A 24994-nucleotide genomic window follows, 5' to 3' on the forward strand; every position below is an offset into this window, starting at 1 on the left:
CTCTGCATAAGAAAAATTTTAAATTCGGGGTCTAGGAAATGCCATTACCTGCGTTTTCCACAAGACGGTAGGGAGTTTCACAACGACGACGGCGACGGCAACGGCAACGGCAACGAGGACGTCAGAACAGCGAGAGAGGTTTAAGCAAAACAGCAAGTTTGCACGTCGTCCATCACGACTACGACGTGAAAATACCTAATTTCACGTTCTATAGGGGACGTAAACAAACGACGACGAAATTTTCTTTCTCTTTTTAAACTTGAATGCGGTCCCCAAGAAATCAACTCCAGGGAAATTAGCCCACATTAGACATTTTCAGCGAATTGGAATAAACGCGACAAAGTTTGAAATACGCTAATCCATTTTAAAAGTGACGTTTTCACTGCCGTCGCCATCGTCGTTGCAAAAACACCTTATTTTCAGTAAATGAATACGAAGGAAAATGCAGTTTTTTCAAGTGATTCTCTCTTGGTTGTTTATTTTACCCGTCTCTAGCTTATCAGTAAGGTACAGTGATTACAGAAAAAGGGTAAACAAGTAACGAGATCAAGGAGGTTACAAGCAAAGAAGGGCGAAACGCCGTCTACCCTTCAGACGGGCAAATTTGTTACAACGCCATCAATATCAACGTCATTATGCTTGTGTATGTGCAGAACTGCAAGAGAGCTTTTTGCGGCGTTAGCGGGTATATTTTTGTGAGTCACGCAGACACTTTGGTAGAGAACGATTTCGACTTTTATTTTGTTCGCATACCACACGGCCAGTTCAATTGTATTCTGTATTTTGAATTCCCCATCTACGGCTCTGTTTACTCCCCCAATTTTGCATTAACTCATGTGTCTAAAAATGGTCCTGGGAGAACTCCACATTCCCCAGTTTTGACTTGCAAAAAAAATTACTTATGCAAAATTTGAGGACAACCATGCAGAGTCAGTACTATAGTAAAATGGTCAATAGGAGTACAACACGTGTATAAGACAATAAAACAGATCATTGTTTTTAATTATTTGGTGCCGGGATAAGCTCCCGTTATGGACGTTCTATATCACCCCCTGATTACATAATTTATTAAAAACTAAATCATTGGATAATGCAATTCTAGATCTGATCAATAAACAATAATACTTTATTAAATTCTTATAAAACGGTGACAGTTATCTGGTTAGATAATAAATAGCTTTTAAGACGTTTTGCTGTGTAGCATCGCTGAGCAGTTTAACTCGTTCTTTGATGAAAGAGCATTTAGTTCACGGACTTGGCCAGCATGTATGCAAATCTATGGAACTAAAGAAAGCGTTTACATAAGAAAACAGTTCAACTCCTACGGAATTAGTTTGGGACACCAGCATGGCCGCCGTGACGTCACAATAATAATAATAATAATAATGATGATGATGATGATGATGATGATGATGATGATGATGATGACAATACTGGCAATCGGCAATACTACACACCAAAACATCCGATAAGATATGCCCTTTAGACATATTTCATTTTCATAACAATTGTATTGCTACGTACACAATTTCTCATCTATAACAATGAAAACAGTGTCCCTGAAGAAATTGACGTCGACGTTTAAGAATGCGAATGCTTAAGTATTAGTTAAATCCTAACTAAAAAAGAACAACTAGACTTGTTAAAAAGTCCTTCGTCCTATTTAATATGGCGCGAGACGAAGGTCTCCTCTGACAAACTCGCTCCTAAACAGCCCGCCCCACTCGTTTTACGGCTTTGTCTGCGATAGAACTGGTGAGGACGACTTGTGGCAAGGCTAAGACCCCGTCCTCACGAATCCGGATATTTCTGAAACAGCATAAGTTTATACTTTGTACACAAATCAGCCCACCGTCCACATGAAACCACTGAATCTGCCCATCGAAACCACCTATTTCTAAAACTGCTTTTCAGAGTGTTTTTTTAAATAATGCAATCACCTACACACAAACCAACTACGCGACAGACAGGCGACGTGAACGACTTCGTAAGCGCTGAAAGCCATGCAAGAGAGAAACCTCTGCTCCCAGGGTTTTCAGCTGCAGAGGCGGACACGCGCTCCTCGCTCGCTTCTCGCTTGCCTTATTAGGCTAACGTATTCAGCCAGCCCGGATTCCGGTCTGGACGGGGCCTAAAAATAACAGAAATTCGTTATTTACAAGTAACATTTCGTGTTAAAAAGAGTATTGTTCATTTCGTTTTATGGATGGCAAATAGGCAGTGATTATTGAGAACAACTGGAACAGTCCAGAAGCTGTTTTACGAGTTAGTATCAACTCCGAACTGAAACTGCCACCAAACGAAATCGGTGTTCATGGTTTTGAGGCAATGATCAATAAAACAGAAACCTGGACTGGGAACTTGTTTCCTGAAACTTGCTTCTTTTTTCAAACTTTTCAAGGCGTATTAGCTAGTCTTAATGAACAGCAAGTGTATTTGTATCTCCCCTGGCCGGCTCGAGCTTTAATTTTTTGGAGGCTAAATCCTTGGAGGAATTCTCTTCTATCACAGTGAATCTCAGGATGGTCTCTGAACCAGTCAACCTTGTTTACCCAGTCTGTGTATCGGGGATAACATTCCAGACCGGTAAAATCACCGGGAGGTCCTTGGTCCCCTTTCCTTCCACGAGAGCCGGTGTCTCCTTTGATCCCCCTTGAGCCTTTAAATCCCCGGGGTCCTGCAGGACCAGGTGCACCAGGCTCTCCTATGTCCCCTTTGGGTCCTTCAGGACCCTCTTTACCAGGTAAGCAATGTACTGTAGGGGCCGAAGTACTTGTTCCCAATCGTGATGCCTTTGCACAGCCCCCTGGCAAGCCAGGCGGTCCTGGATTTCCTGAGGGTCCTGGAAGTCCCTAAAAGAAATAACAGGAAAGTGTCTAAATGGGTGTTCTGAGGTGAGAACACCTCTAAATCCACTGATTTTATCCAGATGGTGGAAAAGCTAACGTACAGCACAAGGAGATCACCCTGAGAACAAATGACTGGAACAATCAAGCTTACAGGAGGGCACTACTCAAAACCACGATGCAAAGAAAGTCATTTCTACAGCTTCCTATTCAGGCAAGCTGTAGCTAACACGTACTAGCCCAAAAGTCATCCAACTAGCCCGAAAAACATTGGTGATGAGCAGTGATGAGCGTTGATTGAAGTTCGTCTGTAATTTGAAGGCCCTAAGAAACCGTTGGGTAAGCTAAGAACAGAATTCACAAACCCGATAGCAAAATCCACCGTAGCCCCAGGCTATCGGACACTACTTTCTTTGAACGCTGCAAACGGTACTTAAAAAATATTAAGGTCTTATTCGCAGTGGACTTTTATCGGACGAAAGGCAAAACATATTGTAGCAATAATCATGATCAGGACCATGGTAAACAAGTGTGTTAAACATAATATGACGATAAAACAAAGCCCTACCGCTTCTCCTTTTGGCCCTTGCAGACCCTGAAGTCCAGAAGGTCCCTGTAATCCTTTTTCTCCCATTTGTCCTGGCTTAAGTGAAAAAGGAAATATTCAGCAGATGTTAGTTTCCATAGTGTATCATGAAATCAAAAACTTAAGTCGCCGAACTACGAAAAGGACAATTCCAAGCCAAGTCCCCATAGGGTGCTTACCTGCCCTGCTAGACCAAAAGTCAATTTTAATCAGAACTTTTCAGCCATATCAGTCTATTTCCAAATACTATGAGTAGCAAGTGTTGCTGGGTTCCAGCAAAAACTCTCGAAATAAGACTGTTTCATTTTAAGGATGACCAGTCCGGGTGGCCATTCTGACTTTTGGTAAGTCCCCGCCCCTCCCCCCTCCCACCAACGAGTTTTTCCATAGGGCCAAAAGGTGACTGGACGGTGATGAGGCCGACTTATCGTTGAGGGTTCACAGAACATTATGTTTCTGGTATTCATGATTGCAAAGAAAGAATGTTGTGGCACCTTCGCCACCTCAGACAATCTGCGACACTGATTCACACACTACACTACTTCACTGATCCTGGCGATTCAGGGCTTATACTTAGGCGATGCATAAATGCAAAGGTCTTTATGCAACGATAAAATTTCATCAAAACAATATTATGTTCATCTCAACTTACCGGGCCCCTGAGTCCAGGAACTCCATCCAATCCGTTCCTCCCCTAAATTAGCGAAAGAAAAAAATTACTTCGCTGTTCTTTCTTTAACACAGTAAAGGCGTGGTGACTGAACGGATAATACGTCCGACTTACGGTAGCCTTTGCGATGAGGCTCGAAAAGCGACTTTACTTTTCCCGATATTGCTTCACATTATAGAAACTAGGGGCAAGCTTCAGCCCTGTCAGCCCCGTTTGGCTTGTAGTGAGCCTTTTTCTTTACCTTTTCTTCTTTAAAGGAAGAGAGCAACGCACAGAAATTCATGCAGACATGACCTCCTTTGCACACCCCTCTCTACTTCCGTGGGGCCTAGAAAGGCTTAAAAATGCGCGGAGGCTGGAAAGAAGTGGAGCATGCACGAGTAGAAGGAAGGAGTCGCACATTTCTACCGTTCTCATTCTTTACGGCAGCTTCTGGAATAGGAAAGAGTACACTTTTACAGGCGAAACTCACCGGAATTCCTTTTGGGCCCCGCGGACCTCTGGATCCAGATTTTCCTCGCTGGCCTCTTTGACCTCGTCTTCCACGACATTCACTCGTGCACTAACAGAAAAAATTAAACAATTAATTAAAAACTCTTAAGGGCTATGAAAGTAGATGTTGTAGTGTTGTAGTTTTGACCTCGTCTTAGTCCACGACATACACTCGAGCACTAACAGAAAAAAATAAACCATAATTTTAAAACTATAGCGGGATCATGAAAGTAGATGCTGTGGTTTAATAGGCCACTTTCACTTAGAGGTCACGTGACCAATGCTTCGTTTAAACAAGGAGTTGGAATCTTGCTGATGCCAAAAATTGACAGAGCAAATAAAAATTATCTTACACCCGAAATTTGAGAGGAAACGCATTTAAGGGAGATATTTTATGGCACTTTGATTTTTCAACAAAGTAGTATGATTTGTATTGGCCGCCATGTTGGAGGGCATACTGTTGCCCTCCAACATGGCGGCCAAAACTACTTTTTGCTTATATCTTGTTAAACGTTTGACAGTTACGCTGAGATGTGCTGTAAACGTTACCACATCATCTTTCAACATTTTCCTTGAAGTTTAAGTGCAAAATTTGTGTTCAGAAAGAGGTAATTCATAATTTTAAAAATCATATTTTGGTCACAGGACCAGCTACGAACTTACTTATTTTGAGAAGACGGTGCGGGTTTGAAAAACCCAATTACTATTATTTTGTTTACATGCAAGAAATGACCCACGAATCGTTTTTCGAAGGCAAAATCATATAACGTTCATTGATATAAAAACGATGTCACATGACCTCTTAGTGCAAATGACCTATTTTTCCCTTTGTTTGAATTTTGTTTTCTTTTGTTTCAAGCTCACAATCAGACACTACCATAATTACAAAACAGGTAATAGGATTTTTAAAAACCAAGGATAAATTGAGCAACAAGACACAAACGATTATGCTTAAAATATTTAAGAGTTTAAGAGCCCCAAAAACCACAATCACAAACCGCTAAGTGATTCAGGAACTGTCGGACCAAGATCAGTAACTTTCTTTGCCATTCTCATTTTACACATTAATTTGCATTACAAGATATATAGACGGCAGCAGTCAAGTGCCCCCAAATTACTTTGGCTTGCAGGGGCTTCTTTTCCCTGGTATTCGGGGGACGAGAGAAAAAGAGACTTCTTTTCCTCCCACATGATGAAAAGCGATGAAAAGTAGACAAAGTGGCAGCCTGCTGTGTTTTATGGCAAAGACTCAGGTGTGTGGGTCAAGTTAAGTGCACATGACAGGAAAGGCCAATTTTATTTAAGAGGCCTCTTGAGGAGCTTAAAATAGGATTTGGCATGCAGGAAACAAGTTTGAAGAAGGTCTATGACCTCTGAATATTACGGTGGAAATTCAAAACGATTTTGTCTATTGTAATAGAATTTGTCGACCTTATCATTATGGAAGTGTAGCATCGTCACGATAATAAACGTTACTGTATACGTACGGCAAACGCAGGTCGAATCACTAAACACTATTGTATTCAAACTCTTAATTTTGCTTTCTACAGTGCAGTTTATATGCCATTCTCCTGGTGAGCTTGGGCTGCCTGTACTGTCAACCATCCCTTACGCTCATATTAATCTTAATTTAAAATGAATGGATGCTGAGTAGAAAGACACGCAGATGAAAATCAAAGTAGTTTAGCCATCTCGCTTTTTGGCCTCATCAACCGTGGGCCGTTCTCTACCACCCTTCAAAAATGCGAATATTTGCCCACCATTCTTTCCCATCCCGACGATTAACAAACAGATGGTAATGCTAAATCTAGAAGCTAACACAGCCCTGCATTAGTTAATTGAATAAATTTTAGGGCTTTTAACATGTTTTAGTTTGACGATTCAAATGAATAACAGTTACTTTCTTCTAGGATGACAAGCTTATTATTCAAATAGCATTTCACAATACAATACATGTTTGTCTTTTACCTCTTAGTATAGAAGATCGTTATCAGAATTAATATACAAGTTGAAAGGAAATACAACATATTTCTATTATTCAGTCTTTTCAAAACTATCGTGACTTGGAAGCTGAAGACGTACATTCGTTGAAGTACCGATAATGAAATTTGGCTGAAAAATAACCTCCTCTTCCGATCTACAATTGACTGATGGACATTTGATTGACGGCTACATGGGGTGATGACCGACAAGCGAGAAAAGCCCACACAACTTCAGTACACCTGCATATGTTTCACCCTTCGGGCCTTAAGATCCGCAGTAGAGTGCGTGAAAATCGAGGGGAAAAATCTTGAAGCTATTAAATGGTTAAACAAGTGTGTTACTGATAGTTTCATGCCTTGCACTGTCTATAATTTATCGCGAGGGGAAACAAAGCCAATTTGGGGGCTGACAGAATCCGTAAATAAAGGGTAACACTATTTACGTACACTATTTGTAGTCTTCGAGATCATTCTGATTAAATTCCTCGCAGTTTTTGAGGTTGTGGGGTATTTTTTCCTTCTATTCATGCACTAGTAGCTACAGAGCCTTACTGTCACACAATTCAAAAAACGATGACAATTTCCTATTTCTCAAAAATGCAACGCATTATACTGGGACCACACAATTCTACAACATCTCTCTTTGCATGTGCCACGCGTCACTTTACGAGAGTCTTAATAGCGTTAAACGTTTCAGTCACTAGACGTAAAAAATAGACAAAATTTTAATAGTTGGTAGTAAAAAAGCTTCCCTGTGAAAAGGTTGTCTAGTTTGGAGGTGTCAAAATTACTGCATGCGTCTTGTCTCGAGGCTAAATAGATCATGTTATGTTATGGCTTTTTTTTTGTTCCGGGTTGGTTCTGAGCGACCTAAAATCTAATTGATCTACCTATCAATGAATATAGTTTTTGAAGATTCCTGTGCGTGGACTGTGAAGTTACCATGTTACCCTGACCTTTCTGTTCTCATAACTAAATACAGTGAAACTAATTTGCTTGTAACCTGTGCCAGTTTCTACGGCATTAGTTAAGATGCATAGGTCAGTTCAAGATTGCGTGCGTTCCGAAAAAGAAAAGTGTAAAAATTTAACAAGATAAACGCCCTTGTTTCATTACATTACACCAATTTGATAACCTAGAAGGAAGATAAGTATTGAGAGGTGTACTTAGGAATTACAATACGTCTAAAATTAACCACTGATTTTTTTCTATATTTGGTGATGTGCTTGAACGAACCGCAAGTACTGAATAAATTCGCAATTCCGCGGACTCAACTTTATTTTACGATTTTTTCTCTTGAAACCAAATAACATCGTTTTAACATGTCACTGATTAAATAAGGACCCAAAGATGTGCATCAAATGACCATAATTTTCGGACCGATGACCTAATAGCTTATACACAGCAATTCAACTCTCCAAGGGGTAATTCCGATTCCTCTTTTTTTCCATTTTAATGCTTTTTGACAAAAGACTGTTTGCAATGGTTTGCGTGTCAGTCCGAGAATTCATAATTCTTTGAGAGCGCCTAGAAGTCGATACGAATGCACGATTTGAATGTCATAGGGTCAGAAGTGATTTCCGGAAAGGACAAAGAATCATATAATTGAGGGGATAAGTTTCCTTTTTCCCCTGGTGATATATTCAGCTAAAACATTCTAGAACGGCAAACTGTATTACTAAGCTATATGTAGATCAACCAGGCCTTGAAAGCCATCACAGTAACATGGGAAACAGTGCAGTCAGTGTAGAACGCCAAGCGAAATGTTTTAAAAATAAAAACCCCTTGATCAGGTCGGCTCTTTTGGAAATGTCATGAATTACAACTGACTCCTAAAAATGTGGTCTGATAATGAGGAAAATTCAAATACTTCCAGCTGAAATAGTGAAGTTCTTAACCAACGTATTCATAATTTGGGAACAAGAGTGGTGTCTTGGGAATTCAAAGGAGCGACGTATTTCCCAACGGATTACTTTGGAAACATCTTAAATCGATCGGTTTCCTCCGTTTGACATCAGAGGCTTCCCATAAAGAAACTTGACATCACTAAAAAAAGCCGAGCAAAGGTCTAAAGTAATAACAAAATCTTTGCCTTGTGTTCTAGGACACATTACTCTTTTTTTAATTGGTTAATGTTTGTAAAACAGAAATTTGTATATACCTTTGACCTTTCTATGAAACTTGAACTGATTCTCTTTAATGTTATATTATTTTTAAGCGGCTTTCGCTTTGACCAGAAATGAGATTTAGTCCGTAATTGAACATGTTTTCTTTAATGCAAATGTTCAGCTTAAACTACTCTTTCAGGGATTTTTTTCGGTACAGCTCATCATGTTCTACCACGGAAGACATTTTTCGACGGCCCCAAAATGATTTTACCAGTTGTAATTTTCTATGTAAATCATAAATAACCGGAAGCCATAATTCCAACCGCATATTAAAAACAACAGAAAATAAACAAATGATTTCTTCATAGGAGCAAAACTATAACCGCAGCAGCGAAGATCTTGTACTTGTTACAAACAACAATGTCAAAGGAACAAAAGCAAACCGACAAAATAGCTGAAACAAACTTTAGACAATAACAAGCTCTACATAGATTACATTCCACTTAAAGTCCATGGTCTTATATTTGAGAGTGGGTGTTCTATTTTCTTAAGAATCAATATAAGTCGTTTTGTCGTTTATTTGGTCGAAACTCTGTCTGATTTGAAGTGCCTGCATTATTTAAGATGTTTTCCACTTAGTAGAAGAGGAATTAGCTAGGCATCGAACGATCACTGCCACTCTAAAACCGGAGCTGTTCGTTTCGTTGGATCGAAAATTTCTCGATTTTTAATTTCGTTCACCGCTTCAAGTTAACATTACCGAACAATTCATCATATTAAGATCAACCGAGTGCCGGAAGGTCTAAGTAAACAAACATTTCCATATTTGATCACTACCTAGCTAGCTCAGAATCCTCGTCTGCCTGTATTGATGAGGCAGCCCCCAAGACGTTATTTCATGCAGACGAATTTATGCCCAGTTCAAACGTCGATCTTTTCATGTACCGAACCTAATCCCTGAGAAGATCGACGTTTGAATCAATTAAAATCGACACATCTAATTTGGGTCGACCCATGAATTAAGATCGAATGGTCCACATGGGAATTTTGACCGTGGAGCGACTTCGTTTGATACGTCGAACTTCTCATGTGCCGCACCTAACGCATAAAGTACTAAAATTTATTTTCACTTGTAAGCATTTTAGACAATCGACCATTGAGTCTGCATAATTAAGTTCGACGTCGGTCTGAGTGAACCGTCGAACTTATGTCATTTGCGTCGACCTAAATAGCTATTAAGTTCGGTACATGAAAAGATCAACGTTTGAACAGGGTCTAATTAATGTCATAAAAAATAGGATGAGTTAGTCGTTCTCTATACAGTATTTTGCGCGCCATCTCTTATTAATCTGTACTTTTATTGAAGCGATTTTTAGTAGTTCTGGGATTTTCTTCCTGGTTGGCTTCAAGGCCATCAACCCCTTCACTCCTATCTTTGGCCACCCAAAGTCAAAACAAGACAAATTTTATTTTGTGAAATGCTGAAAACCAGACTGTACGTTGTGAAAGCACTGCATGATCCAATCTTAACCCCAGAGCTCTTGTAATTTAAGCTGCGCATGCGTCTGTTACTTAAAAAAACTTATGCGCATGCGTCCTGCGCAAGGGAGCATTCTGCGGGCCAGACATGCGCAAAACGAGGGAGAATCTTTGGGGCGTAGAAGATAGTAAAGATGGGTTTCCAAAGTCGTGTAAATTTCAGTAAATGTTACCCGCGTAAATACGTAAAATAGAGGCGATGTTTGTACGTACGCACTTAAAAATTATGCGAAAGTGGAAATCATGGCTACCTTTACTTTAGGCGGTAAATAAGTAGATATTATAGATTTCAGTTGTCCATGCTCAGATCCACCGGCTTCCCTACATATGAGACGTACGAAGCAAAAATTGCATTGTCATTTAACTACTAACATAATTGGCATACTCAGTAAGTTCAACAATCCTCTCTGCTTCACTTTTAACAGTATCTGATAAAGAGGCCACGAGGCTAATTCGTCTATGATGCTATATCGAAAAAAACAGCGTATTGAGTTCTCTTGTTAAGTGCCTACAAAGGTATCTGCACTGATATCGATCATGTCAGGAAAAACCATATTTTAACACTTAGGCCTAGGCCACACGTCGAACTTTCATGAGACGAAAGAGTTAAGGTCATGAATACTTCGACGTCTGGCTCAGTTAAGTTCGTCTGAATAAGTTTGGATCGTCCAACACGTTCTATCCATCTGCTTCAGACGAGAAGGACGTCTGAAGATCGTCTCCCGGACAAACGTCGACCTTTACAAGCAACGAACTAAACTAATAATTGGCTGGACGCGTGCTAAGTTCGACTTCTGACACAGCACACGATCTTAAGTTAAGTTAGGTCGACCCAATTCACAAATTAGAGTTTGGTTCATCTCATGAGGAGTTCGACTGGTTTGCCCTAGGCCTTACACTTCTAATGGCGACCAAAGGAGAGACAGAAAACAAAAATAAATTCAAATTTCTTTTTGTAAAGTCGTTAGAAATAAGTATTGTTCTATGTTAAAAAGTTAGATTGACGGGCAACCTCGTCGCAAAGTGGTATTGGAATGAAAGAATTACAACTACTACACGTCAGCAAAGTCAGACGCCCATCCTTTAATGAGGGCACACATCCTAGCTACCTACGGCTTCAAGAAGATCTCACTTTCCAAGCCGTATAAAATGTGTAATTAGGAACGAGCTGGTCACTTCCTCCTTTGGAAGACCTTTAGGCCCTGTTAGACCGAGTCAGTTTTCAGTGTGTCTTTGTGAGTTGAGTTTGTGTTAAGTGATTGTCGTCCTTGCTACAAAAGGTTTTTCTCCAGTTTTCCCATCTCCTCAAAAACCAACAAGTCTTAACTGTTAGTTCGATCAGGAATGGTAGGAGAAAAAAGTAAGTGGTTAATTTATTTATTTGTGCTACGCATTGATTTCATGGGGATGGATTGAGAAAAACGACGACTTGAAAAAACCCGATAGGTCATCAGAAATAAAAAACATAGCGCTAAGTAGAATCGACATAGTGACATTTAAATGAAGACTTCTTACTGATTTAGCCGAAAACATGACTAACTGTTGCAATTATTTCATAAAAAAATTTGTGAAAGTGCGCACATTGACAGTGAAAAAATCAAAATAGTTGTGGTTCTTTTATCAGCAGGCAACTTCAAAAATTCCGTCCATAGTTTGGATTTCCAGAGAAAACACATGTTCCTAGCTTAAGGCACTAGTTTGTGAAAACCTTACGCTTGCCAGCCTGTATTTAGCCTACAAAAATCGTTGAACAAAACATCAAGCTGCTGACATGAGTGGAAGAAAAACATGGCAAAATTTTCGTTGACAGCGCGCGTTAGCATCAGAATGAAAACAACACTCTTAGGTTAGAACAAATTTGCCAAGAATTCCTAAAACGAATCTAAATCGGTTTAAAATGATTTTCAACTGCTTCAAAGCGACAATGAGATTTTTTTCCGTCAAAAAAAGACATATTAAAGGTTACATGCATGGACGCCGAAGAGAGAAGTTTATTGTTGAAAACAAGTATATAGGAGATCACCAAGACCTGACACTATTTTTTTCGCATCTTGAATAAAAAAAATGGAAACTACTGCCTCATTTTTGAACCATGCGGAAAGGGCATTAAAAGTGGAAAGTCGGTATCGTTTGTAGTTTTTGTTGTCGAGCAAAATTACTGCCGAAGACTCTAATCGGCGAGAATTAATTAGTGAAACGGTGTGACTTTCTGCATGCTGTGAAATGCTCGAGGGTTTGAAATTAAAACCAAAAAAGAAGTCTGCGAACGTATAAATCAATCTGTAATTTAAAAGATGCTGCTAACAGGTTGAATTCCTAGGCGACTTAGTGCCATTGTCTACTGACGAAACCGTGAAACCTGGTTACATTTGTTTACCGGAGTGGAACAGATGGAGTACATGTAACAGAGAGGACAATGTTGAAAGACTTCATCTAGCATCCTTGCCGGATTTGAAAAGGGTCAAACTAAGGTGTCTCGGATTTTTTGTATGAAAGCGGTTTCAGATTCTCACTATCAGGAAAACTGAAACAAGCGCATCCCTTAAAATCCCGATACGTACACGCGAACAGAAACTAACCGTTAACATGGTTAAATCTTTTAAAACCACCTTTCCATGAAAGCGCCGCAATTTTGAAAAATGCTCTTGGTTCTACGTATTACAATTTCATCGGAAAAAGGGTAGCAGCAACCTGACATGATTTGTATTTGTTCTTTTAGACTTAAAGTTAACTCATTCTCGCATTTAAACAATATACTTCTTACATGTTCTTAGACTGCACAACGCCAATATCAACAGTGCGCAAAATTTTGTACGTTTACTTAGTTTACCAGATTAATTGACAATTATATGTTTCTAAAAATGTTGCGTGACAATTCCGAGCCTGAACTGCTGGCCTCAATGTCGTATGATAAAGCAAAGTTCTTTTTAATATCATTGTTATGAAAGATGAAACACTCTATCTAGAACTAAGCCTATATAACCTGACAGAAGATTGATAGATTGAATTTTAAATTGCCTTTTCAACGAGATATATTGATCTGTGAAAGAACAAGGCAGAACTTTCTAGGATTGGAACTTTTCCATTTCCCAAGTTTTGACCAAGTTCCATGGGATTTTACTAATCAAACCAAAGAATAAGGATAGGCTTTTCAGCCAAGGTGATATAATTAAGTACTGTCATTGCTGTTATTGTTATTGTTGTTTTTCACTTACTTTGTTTCGTTTACTTTCTCCCGATTCTAATTTTCTGTTTTTGCCGTTTTTTCCATGCTCTGCAGACGGACTAAAGCATCGCACAAAGTACATCCCATCACCATCTTTCTCAACTTGGCACTTCTCCTAAATAAAATGATATGAAAATAAAAAGAAAAGACGTTGAGAATCTCTTAGAGGACGAAGAGATGGCATATCAATGATTTGTGGAAATCCAAACATGCATTTCCAACAAAGTAAACATAAACACAGGCTCATGTTTTACTACGGTCGAAGAAACGAATTGCAACGTGAACAAGTTAAGTTAACTTTTTAATGCTCCGACAATGTTATCTCGAGAAATAAAATCACCCCAAAATAATCATAATAGTTTTCTTTGTGGTACTTTTCTTCCAAAAGTTCTATTTAAATCTGAGTTTCACCTTGCAGAAACAGTCCACGTAAGACAAAAGAGACTAAAGAAGTGCTTCCTCAACACTTAAAGACACTTATAAAAAGATTTCTTTTACAATGGGCATGAGTTAATAGTGCTGTCATATCACTCCCTGGCGTTCTTCAGACGTTGTGTAGTTGACACGTGGCTCAGTGTTCTCTTGATACACACATACCCCTCCCTATTTGAGAGACCAATTAACGCTTTGTTGAATTAAATCAAGAGAGGAGGGATTTTTGGCAAAATAGAAACTCTTTAAAGCCTGGACCCGTAAACTGGCTGTTCTAGTTAAAACGTTACGTTTTCTTTTCACGTCAATAAAATAAGTGTCTTTTCAAGCTAGAAAAGGTGTGCCCTTGGTTTATAAAGGACAAAGTCGAGTTGCACTCTTCCCTTATTTTATATGCTCAAGGTTTTAGCTCAGTGTTTTTACAATCGTAGATATGTTTATCAATTATTTTTATGCTCTTTCAGGTCTTTTTTTGGTGCAACCGGACTATAATTATTTATCGCATTTCAGACACGTCTTTAAAACAACTCGGTGATCCAAAAAATGTGAGATATTTTGAATTTTCATTGGAATTTCAGTAAAATAAGGACAACAAAGTGATATTAAACCTTATTATGTTAAAATAATATAACGGAATTAAGTTCTATTAATATTGATCAATCTGTCTTACCACATCCGCAATATCGCCAATGGCGCCCATTAAAAAAACAAGTTTATTTTGTAGGGGGAAATGTTCATAAATAGCTGTTTAAGTCGCGGGTAGCACTGCCAGACGCAAGATCAATAAATTTCAAATGAGCTAACTCCTATTTTTGCGCGTGACATTTCCATCTCCCCATATGTGAAATCATCATGACCAATTCAGGGTTAGCGCCCGGGTGGCTATCTTTAACACATCTGGCAACTTCGAGTCTTGTCGTGAAATGAAATGTCAGTTACAGGGGCAGGCTGCGCCCCAGCGATGTTCTGTAATTGCTATGACTCATGTGACAGCTAATGATCTCTGCGACTGCCAATAATAAATAAATAAATAAACCAATCTTTCCTTGAGTAAATAAGTTTTGCTTTTACTTTGATCGCAGATAAAAAAGGCTATTGTGAAAAGTGGTTACCTTACTAAAATTATTATACAAGCTATACAGAAGAACATATAATCACTGAACATTTGGTAAAGCTTGGTCTCGCACGCCTTCTGCGAGGTGACACAAGCACAAGGTAAGTCACTGAAGACATCGTTGAAGTGTAGCGGTGCTATCACTCAAGTTTGCTTAAAGGAAATCCGAAACATCCCACTTACCTTTTCCTTACTTGATCTCGAACTTTTCAAGCCTTTGGTCTCCCTGGAAGATTCCGTTTTGTCCACCAAGCACGCCAGAGCAAATACAAAAGCAATAAGGGTAACCGTCAAAAGCCGGCGTAATCCAGAGACGTTCTCTCGATTTCGCCCACAACTGCTTGCCATGTTGACTGAAGCAGGAGCTAATAACTGGTTGATTCTAGCTCAATGACATATCGCGTGTTATTCACTTCGTGATAAAGAGGAAACAAGGCAAAATCCCGTTAGCCCCGATGGCTTTTATGTTGGCCTACGGTCGGTATTGACCAATGATATTCCGGCAAGACAGTTTGTGGCCAGTCATCACTCAACAGCCACGTAAGATTTGTTCCAATTGCAAAGGTTCCACTTATCTTAGTTCGAGGCATGCATTCACTGTTTGAGATGAAAAATTTTCTGCGGCACAGTGAGAAGAGGAAAGAACATAATGCAAATTTTCTCTGCAGTAATTTCTCTCGGAATTTACCTCGATGGAGTTTTGTTTTCGTTTCACCGTGATTCTGAGAGTTTTGAATTCTTGTACACGATCTTTATCCGCTTCCTCGTGTGATAAACACAGGAGAGAAGGGTGCGCGAATCTCTTCCCGCAGATTAACGACAGCGGGAAGGAACATCACGGAAATGCAAAGAATTAACAGCAGATTTTCACATTCTTGCTAATTTGGCGTAAATGAATTTCGGAAAACTTTGAACGTATTTGTTGATACAAGGGATATAATCGAAACTGAATAAAGGAAGTCTGTGGAGGAGTTTTTGTTTTTCTATCAAGGTTTAAAATAAGTTATCTGTGGGTATTTATTTATTTTATGGTTCTCAAAACTTCTATTAAACTTGAATGATCACTTAATCCTTACTAAACGGATCAAGCAAGATGGAAATCCTCTTAGCAAAGACTGAAACTTGCACCGTTTAACTTATCCATAACACTTTCTAGTTTTTCTAAAGATATTTATAAATAGGGATGGAGACGAAGCCATCCTATTAACGTCTATATTTCCATTTCACAAAAAGCCAAAAAGGTCGCGTTACATAGTGTCGGTATGGCTTTTTAAGAAGGGATTAAACCTCAGGATTTATTGTGGGACAGCCTCTTTGTAAGATTAAATAAATCAAACAACATGTTTATTTGCAATATTTGGAGTTATTCTAACTTCGGTAAATCAACATTTGAAACGTTATCATTTGGAATTCGCCTCATCAAATTATTTTCGCAAATCGGGGAAAAGCTTTCACAACAAAAACATGTGAGCTGCGAGTCAAAGTACGCTGCAGTTATCCAACAAGAGTTTCGCGAAATGTGTTAATCCATTGAGGGAAATCGGTTCGACCTCGTTATAATCCACTTTTATCTGTGTCCCACCTTGGAGGGGGGGGGGGGGGGGGGGGGGGAGGTATTCCCTGTAATTGTGTATACGAAGAGGAGCTGCTCGAAAGGGGTACCTTTTTCAGGCCTCAAGTATATGAAAGGGTAGGGTTAGCATCAGTTTAAGTATTAGAAGGGTTTGCAGAAAAACCTGTTATTGCGGTCTGTGAAGGGTCAACACGGCGCATTTTATGGCTGAAAAACAAGCAAACTTCCTGCTCCGGGCTCTCGTCCTGCTTTAGTAATTCATTAATATTGAAAAGACGGTGCACTTACAGAAGTAAAAAGGAATGTATCGTTCTAAACTAGTGTGTGAAAGGGGTACTATTTGTCAATAACTAAGGCACACGAAAGGGGTCACTATCTGTTATAAATGGTATTTGATTAAAAGGGTGAGGGGTTGGACCTTTGTTGAGTACCCCCCTCCCCCCCATCCGCCCCATCCGAGTGTGCGCTTTGTAATGCTGTGAACCGAGCGCCGCTAGTTGAAGTACGCATTGAAACTGGATGTAATTTTCTCGCCAATTGATAATTGCGGCTTGCTTTATGTGATAGAGCATTGAATTCTATGAAAACGGAAATAATATTTGGTGTATATTTCCATCAGCTCGTCCGACTCATGTTATAAAAATAGGCAACAAAGAGAACAGGATACAGAGCGTCAGTCAGCAAAATGCCAGGTTAAATTGCTGAAATTCACAAGAGTTCATTGGTGCATGCAAGGCATTTTTCAAAACATGACCCATCTGTCTAAAACTATCAACGCCATTTATAGAACAACAATACTGTATTGGAAAAATTTTTATAATTGTAAGGAATTTAATGCATTGATCAAACAGTTTTTACTGATTTCAGTTAAGACTAAAGACACTGTAAAGACCTAAAAAGATTTACTTAAATACCAATGAAAAAACGAAACGATTATTGAATTGCTTAGACTAAAAAAAAGGGTAACTAATGATATCAGAAATTCCGTTTGAAATTTAGCCCACTTATTTTTTAAGAAGCTGAACCTAACGGCAATTTTACTGATGTATGTATCAAAGATAAGCGCCTTAAAATAAAACGGAACGTTTCGCAAGGGTGACTGAAAGAGAACATGCCTTTTATCTTCTTCTGACGTTCCTAACATGAACGGGAAATATTAATAATTATCGGGTTATGTGAAGACAAAGTTCTCCTGTTTCACTGGCTTTCAAGAGTCGTCTTTCAAGTGAAGTAGTTTCCTCAGACAGGAAACGATTTTCTCCATTTTCTCCCCCCTCACCTCACCCTAAAAGTCACTATAGATGGACAAAGATTAGAGCCACGAGGCGTGTTGACAAGAGGTTGCTTTGAAATGAAATCAGGCTGTAATTTCGTAGGCAATTTCTTCGAACTTTTTGTCCGTCGATCTGAAAGACTGAATAAGTTTCATCTTAGACAAAGACAAAGGGCACAGTTAGCTCTGAACGCTAAGAAACAAAGTAGATTACAGTGATATTTCGATCAACCAAGACATCGACAAGGTTGGGCAGCGTGGTAAAACTAGCGTAACTTCAAATGACCGAAGTAAAGGAGATTTTGGCCTTTAAGGTCTGTCTGAAAAGTCTGTTTCCACGCCTTGGTGCAAAAGAGCTTAAGTGGGTGACCACCAAAGAACTGTTAATTTAGTCTGTGATAATGCTATTGCAAGGAATGAAATGAAATACCATCCTTTATTAATTTGGATTAAAGGCTCGTTTTTTATTCATTGCGGTAGATCGTCGACACGACTAAAGCGTGCGATCACGGAAACGAGTTTCTGTTTAATCGCTATCTTGCCACTCCACTATCTTTTCACGATCTTTTTAAGTCGTCCACCCTTTTCCCTAGTTTCCGGTTTAAAATGTAAATTTTTCTTTGATTGGGGCTAAATTAACTTGGCGCGGCAGCAGCACGGCAGTGACAAAAGACACAAAAGAAAGGGTACTGTTTTAATATAGCTTTCATATGACAGTCACGCCCTACGACCTATGAGACTGAAACGTTCGGTACCACATTGTTCGACACAATGGGTTGCAGGTAGCACTGTCTATAAGAGACAACAGTAAAAATAAACCCACCATATGATTTCACCCCGACTTAGAGGCAGGACACCCCTTCAAGCTATTCTGAAACACCGTAACCGGCCGGGGTATAGCTGGAAAATACAAGAGAGAACTGCTTCTCGACGCTTTCTTGAGACCACAGAACGTATGCCCTCGCGCAAGCTTGACCTCGAAAACGGCATAGTAAAAAATAAAAAAAAACCATGACAGGGAAAACGTAACCTGGATGAATAACGCTGAGGCGACTATAAAATACATGTTAAGTTCTTTACTGTTTGCTTTTTCATTTGTTGTTATTCAAACAAGATGTTTTAATGAAGATATAAAGATCTAGAGGTTCCGCCAAACACGTTCCAGTAATAGAAAACACATTAAAAAGTGCTCGTTTAAGGTCGGTATAGTTAATTTACTCCAATTATCCTATAATTTGCCGAAGCCCCCTACACCAAACCAAACTAACGTCATGTGTGTATAATTATTCGTAATGACCGACGGGTCTTGGTGATATCTTTAAAGTTATTTTATAAACAAACGATGGAATCACAAAACATATCCAGTCTCTATACAACCATTTGGTGGCTTAGTTAATATAAATGCCAAAAAGTGAAGGTAATCTATTTATGTTTGAGTCAGTGTTGAGTTTCGATCCTTTGCCAAAACGCCGGCAATTTCAAAAAGAAGTTTGCGTGAAGTTAAAAATAATTGTTAACGTACCGACTTTCTGGTTAAAAAACTTTTACAAACCACAACTATTTAGCTCTAAAATAGATAAAACTGTATAAAGACCCTTGTTCTATTTGTACATAGGGACAGAGCCTTTATCTACCCATTGACTAGTAAAAGAGTCAATGGGTAGATAAAGGCTCTGTCCCTATCAACTTTTAATGGGCTCATCATATGATAGGGTGCGCACCAATGTTTCGCAAGCTAGCTATGACATCCATCTTTTTCGATTTTCCATCGAGAAACACTAAAAGGCGTTCTTTCCTTCCCACCCCTCCATAACAAAGTTAGGGAGCTTAAGCAACAGCGACGGCCACGGCTACAAAAACGTCACTTAAAAAGTGAATTCGCACCGCTTCAAACTTTATCGCGCTTATTTCATCTCGTTTACTTCGTCAAATGTTGGCAAATGTTTTTGGAGTTGAATTCTAAAGGACTGTATCAAAGTTCAGGAAAAGAAAAGAAAGTTGTTGTCTTGTGTTCCCGTCCTCGACAAAACTTGAATTCAGGCACTTTCACGTTGTAGTCGGGCGATGACGGCAAAGAAATGTACAAAAAAAGCGTGATGCACGTGCAAAGTTGTTGTTTTGCTAATCAAACCTATTGCTTTTTTGCCGTTCTCGTTGCCGTCCGCGTCGTCATTGCTTAAGCTTCCTAACAACAGCTCACAAAAACCCCATCATTGCAGTGTACACATGGTTGCAAGATGGTGGTGCAAAGTACTCTTATCTCATTTTTGGTTAGAAGCCTTTGTATTGCAAGTTGCTGCAAAAGCTTAATATATACCCCTCTTTCCCGCGCCTCGTATGTGTAAGTAGCCAAGAACACCTATTTAACTTCTCCCATATGGGCAAGAACACCGACATATCTGATTTTTGAATCAGCAATGCACTGCAGCAGTCAAAGACCCGCGAATTGTAAATAAATGATAGATAGATAAGCTTACACAATAACACAACCGATTCCAGCTCAAACGGAGAGATAAACTTTCTTAATTGTAAACAGGCTTATGTCCGGACCTGTAAACTGCCATGGAAGCTTTTAGTCTCCCCATGATTTTGCAGGAATTATTCATCTAAAGACTGCTAATCGACCAGGCCAAAGGCCATCGTGTACCTCGTCAGAGAGCATAAAAATGAACTTGATCACTTTTGATTTGGAAACTTTCACAATGGACAAATTTCGATTTATTAAAATTCATACTTGGATCGGAAGTTTGGGGCATAAACAACAACAACAACAACAAATCACCTTAAAATTAAGGGATGAAAAAGAAATTTCTTTGTTTTATAAGCCTCAGAGCCAAGTACGAATTTTAATAGTCTATTCTCTATGGTCGATAAACGAGCCTGGCGGGAGATCTCAAAAGCCATTTTATTTTAATCAAGAACAGAGCAGACCACAAATCCTCAAAAACATCCGTCCCGTATTTAAAGCAGTTGTGAAGAAACCGGCTGTTTTTAGCCAGATGACAAACGTATTGCTTGCTTTGTTACCAGGAGTTATTAAGATGGCGATATAAAGGATACTGTCCTGTCCCATTCAAACAAACGTTACATGCACAAAGCAATTTCTCTGATATTTATCAACAATAAACAAAATATAAGTTTAGAGATTTTAAAATATCTCTACTTAATCCAACTTCTAAGTGGCTAAGTTCTGTAAGTTGACAAAAGATATGATCTCTGCTAGCCAGAATACACTGAGAATAGAAAGGTTTATATTTCACACTCAATATTTCAAACTGTGATTGTGATGTATCCTTCGGCGGCAGGCGTAACAGGGCTAAAAAGTTATCAACAAACTTATTAATTAAGGAAGTCAGAACATTTCCACCCACTGTGGGGATAACGTATACCCATTCCTTGGTGTCTTGCGTCATCATTTCTGGCAAAGTATTATTTATGACCGAGACCACAGAATGTTCGAGTTCGCGCCCAGGACATGCAAGGATACTTCGGGTCTTTTAGGGGCAGATTATATGATACCGAAATGACTTTCATTCCGGAATAAGTTTCGTGCCAGAGTGAAGTTCGTATTGCATTCATTAAATGGCTCAGCCTAAGGCGTTCTCGCTGGCGTGGTTTTCGCACCAGATCAGATACGCATGCGCCACTCGCCCCAGACTTGCGATTTTCAATGCGGTGATACAGTTATATGGGCATCGCCCCGTTTTGGGCATCCCCATTCCCAAAACCATAGTGATCTGGGCATTCCCTTCTCGTATTACCCTAGCGATTTGGGTTAGGGTTGGGGTTACAGGGGATACCCATATCACTAGGCTTTTGGGAATGGGAACGCCAAAACCGCAGGGATCTTGGTGCGGTAAACGAGAGACAAACGAGAGCAGCTCTCTCCTCTTTTTTTCTCTCTCGTCTCCAAGTGTTTTCACTGGATATGACATAACATTTCTCTGGCAGGGTCTAACGTTAGTAAGCTGTCCTTGGTATTTGGGTGGAAAGGAGAGTTCTTAATACAGGGATAATCTCTTGGTCCACCATGAGAAGCCATGATCGCTGCATGCAAACAGAGTATCACTAAGCCTTGAACGCTCAATGCCTATACGATACTAGGAACAAAAAGAATCCATCGCCAGGACATCATTTTCCTTTTTTCTTCTAAAAGACCAGCACTGCACATATTCTTAACACTTTAGATCAACTTTCTGTATGGGGTATACATAAAAAAAAAAAAAATTCGTTAAGGAATCCAAAGTTCTCCAGAATTGACTTCGCGAGACATCAGCTGGCTATTCGCCTGCGGGGGAGTAAACCAACCATGTTTTAAAGCAACATAAACACGTGTAGAAGATGTAAAGCTACACAAAGCATTTTTTCGGACATGAAACTTTGTCTTGGCGACAAAAGCTTTAACTCGACCAATCTCGGGAGGCCCATTTAAAATATGGAAAAAAAAAAGTAAAAGAAAAAGAGCAAAAACGCGAAGGGAAATGACAGAAAGGTCTGCGGACTAAAGACTGACAGTCGTTATCTTGCGGCTAAACTACAGTTTCGTTATATGCGTGATGAAGGAAGTCATGAATCAGGGGGACATAATAACTCTATAACCTAAGTTGGTGTGAACTTTTGATGGCCAGGACTTCTTTCAATAAACGGAAATTAGCTGCACCTTTCGTCCAAAAAAAAAAAACCACCTCAAAAATCCTTTCAAATACGCCTTTACAAAGAGAAACATTTTTGAAAGAAAGCTGATCAAGTCAACAAGGATTCGAGCGACAATTGATGCTTCTAAAATAAAAACAACACAATGAGTTTAAAATCCTGCGGCTTAAACGTTTCGGTTTCAGAAGTCGGTTTTTTGCCGTTGAAAGATGACAAGATCATTAAAAAATTGAAAGAATTCTTGACTTAAATTAATTTGTAATATGGAAATGCTGTTAAAATTAAGTAAATACTTAGTTTTATCGATAAAAAGCCCTGTGAAAATTTTATTTCGGATCACGAGGATAAGAGTTAAGAAGATATAAGACAAAAACATTCAATAGCTATCAAATTTGTGAACGCAATGTATATAGCGCTGTCTTTCTGTAACCAATATACTTTATTCAATGTTAGAATTGTACATCTCACTGACCAAAATTTCGAATTGCTTGTACTAATTGGACTGAATTTTAATTAAACTGGTATATTTCATGGCGTCTGCTTGTACAGCAACAAGGAGGAGTAATTAATCAAGTTCAAATGAAAGTAATATCATCTTTGCGCACTTCCTGGTTCCTTAGTCTTGTAAACGCGAGGAAACTTTAAATAATTACCTATTAGCCAGCTAAAATATCACTGGCATTAATCTCTAAGTTGTTCAAATGGATTTGGTTATATCCGCAAAACCAAACAATTCAAATTAGCTTAAAGCCATTTTTCGTCAGTTTTTGGGCTGTTAGTGACTTCAAATGAATCAAACTATTACAAGTGGCATTAATACCTTTCAATTAAAGAGAACACAAATTCAATGATGGTTCTTGGAGTAAAAGCGTGTTCGCTGTCTGATACGTTAAAATCTATTTATGTAAGCTACAGAAACGACACATTGGGTTACTACAACTAACTGACAAAGGAAAAACTAAGGCCTTTGTCGACGAACAAAACGCTTTGTCCAGCTTGATGAATAAAAAATACAAAGACTAATCGTCAATATGGGCTCTTTGTTTACAAAGGCCATCTTATGTCACAAGCTCACTGACTGTACTACTCTTTAAAACGCATTTTAATGTAATTTATTAAATCAACAAAGAAGACGAAAATTTGTTTACATTTTTTAGGGTATCTTTTTCGAACGGCAAAACTCACTTAGATTTGCCAAATCATTCGCTGCATAACAGGCATTATTTTTTCGCGTTTTTCAGGCTAGGGAAGGGAACCGCGAGGCGGGCGTGGAGCGCGAAAGAAGCGTGTGTCTGGCGCTCCTCGCTCGCTTAAAAAAACGCGAAAAAATAACGTCTGTTGTGCATACTAGCCATACCAAGGCTCTACGCTCGCGCGAGTTATCCACAGACCACATTGCTTTCTGCTGCAGGGGAGTAGGTAAAGTCCAGTTTTCGCCCTGTTTAAAATTTGTATTGAGAATGAATGGTACCTAATTAAACGCTTGATCGGAGTAAAAAAATAAATCACCCCATCCCTTCCCCTCCCTCACACCTATAAACACTGAAAGTTAAGCGTACGAACCCACGTGACCGAAGGTGCTAAAAACTTCTTAACAGTTTTAAAAATTTTCTGTTGCGCTAAGATTTCTTTGCAGTAGTCCTCTTCTACCGGCTTTTTCAGGCAGGATAAAATGTTCTGCGAACGAATATTTTATGGAGATGAAAGTAAAATGTTCCGTTGAGTTTCATTTTTAAAAAGAATTGCTGCAAGCAATTATGCAAACCTTTTAGAAGTGATAAACGAATAAAAGTAGCGCTTTTGTCCGTCAGAAGCTAATCTACACAATTTTAACAGTGGTTAGCGTTATCAAAAAAAGAGAAAGCGAGCAGTTTACTTCACTGATGAAATTCCTTCTCATTCCTCTACATCCAGCTTTCCTTTTTATTTTGGTACGTGAACTTCAGTCTACAAAGATTTAAAATACCGCAAAAGTTGTTTCTAATGGTGAAAAGTGCCACTGTTTATGGCGTCTAATTTTCGACAGCAGCTGCAAAATTCTGCTTATTTACCAACCATAAATGGCATTTTCGCTTTTGGGTCTCCCGAAAGTAAAAGCACTTTAGTCAATTTACATAGCCTGTCAAATTTGAATTTTAAAAAGAAACCAATTCTGAGTGAATAAAAGCCACACAGAGCTTTGCCCAGAGAGAAAGTTCGACGAATTATAAATATTTTTTATTTTAACGTTGTAAGTGATTTAACCCTATATTCCCATGTAGAAAACATTTCAATCAACCATTTACCGGCACTTTACAAAAATTTAAATAAACTGTAATTTGACAATTCGTCCTTCTTCTACTTTTGGAACGCACGATATAAATAAATCTGCCTCCAAATATCAGTAGTATAAGACCGTAATCGAGAGGAGATGAAGAAAAGTAAGTCCACTAGCAATAAAGCTACTTTGCAGAACACTTGTTTGATACAACGTTCCCGCTGTTCTTTTCATAAACAAAGT

The 24994-nt window shown here is 39.0% G+C and overlaps 1 protein-coding gene across 2 annotated transcripts; it reads right to left on the reverse strand.

Moving 5' to 3' along the window:
* Positions 1-1107: 1107 nt before the first annotated feature.
* LOC140928722 (uncharacterized) lies at positions 1108-15578 on the reverse strand. 2 transcript variants are annotated; one of them, XM_073378498.1, is made up of 6 exons: positions 15179-15578; positions 13439-13564; positions 4575-4664; positions 4085-4126; positions 3415-3489; positions 1108-2852 (listed from the first exon to the last, which is right to left on the reverse strand). In XM_073378498.1, exons 1-6 carry the CDS (start codon positions 15341-15343, stop codon positions 2397-2399), a joined length of 954 nt encoding a protein of 317 aa, XP_073234599.1. In that variant the 5' UTR covers positions 15344-15578; the 3' UTR covers positions 1108-2396. The 2 variants fall into 2 exon arrangements, with proteins under 2 accessions (XP_073234599.1, XP_073234600.1); XM_073378499.1 differs by lacking the exon at positions 13439-13564.
* Positions 15579-24994: the final 9416 nt, after the last annotated feature.

Source organism: Porites lutea, chromosome 2 (assembly GCF_958299795.1).
Source record: "Porites lutea chromosome 2, jaPorLute2.1, whole genome shotgun sequence".
Lineage (NCBI taxonomy): Eukaryota > Metazoa > Cnidaria > Anthozoa > Scleractinia > Poritidae > Porites > Porites lutea.

Coding starts and splice junctions, on each gene's coding strand:
- LOC140928722 (XM_073378498.1), bottom strand. CDS start 15,343: ATGGCAAGCAGTTGTGGGCGAAATCGAGAGAACGTCTCTGGATTACGC. Junction 4,665..13,438: donor GAGAAAGTAAACGAAACAAA/GTAAGTGAAAAA, acceptor TTTTTCTGTTAG/TGCACGAGTGAATGTCGTGG. Junction 3,490..4,084: donor TTCCTGGACTCAGGGGCCCG/GTAAGTTGAGAT, acceptor TTTTCACTTAAG/CCAGGACAAATGGGAGAAAA.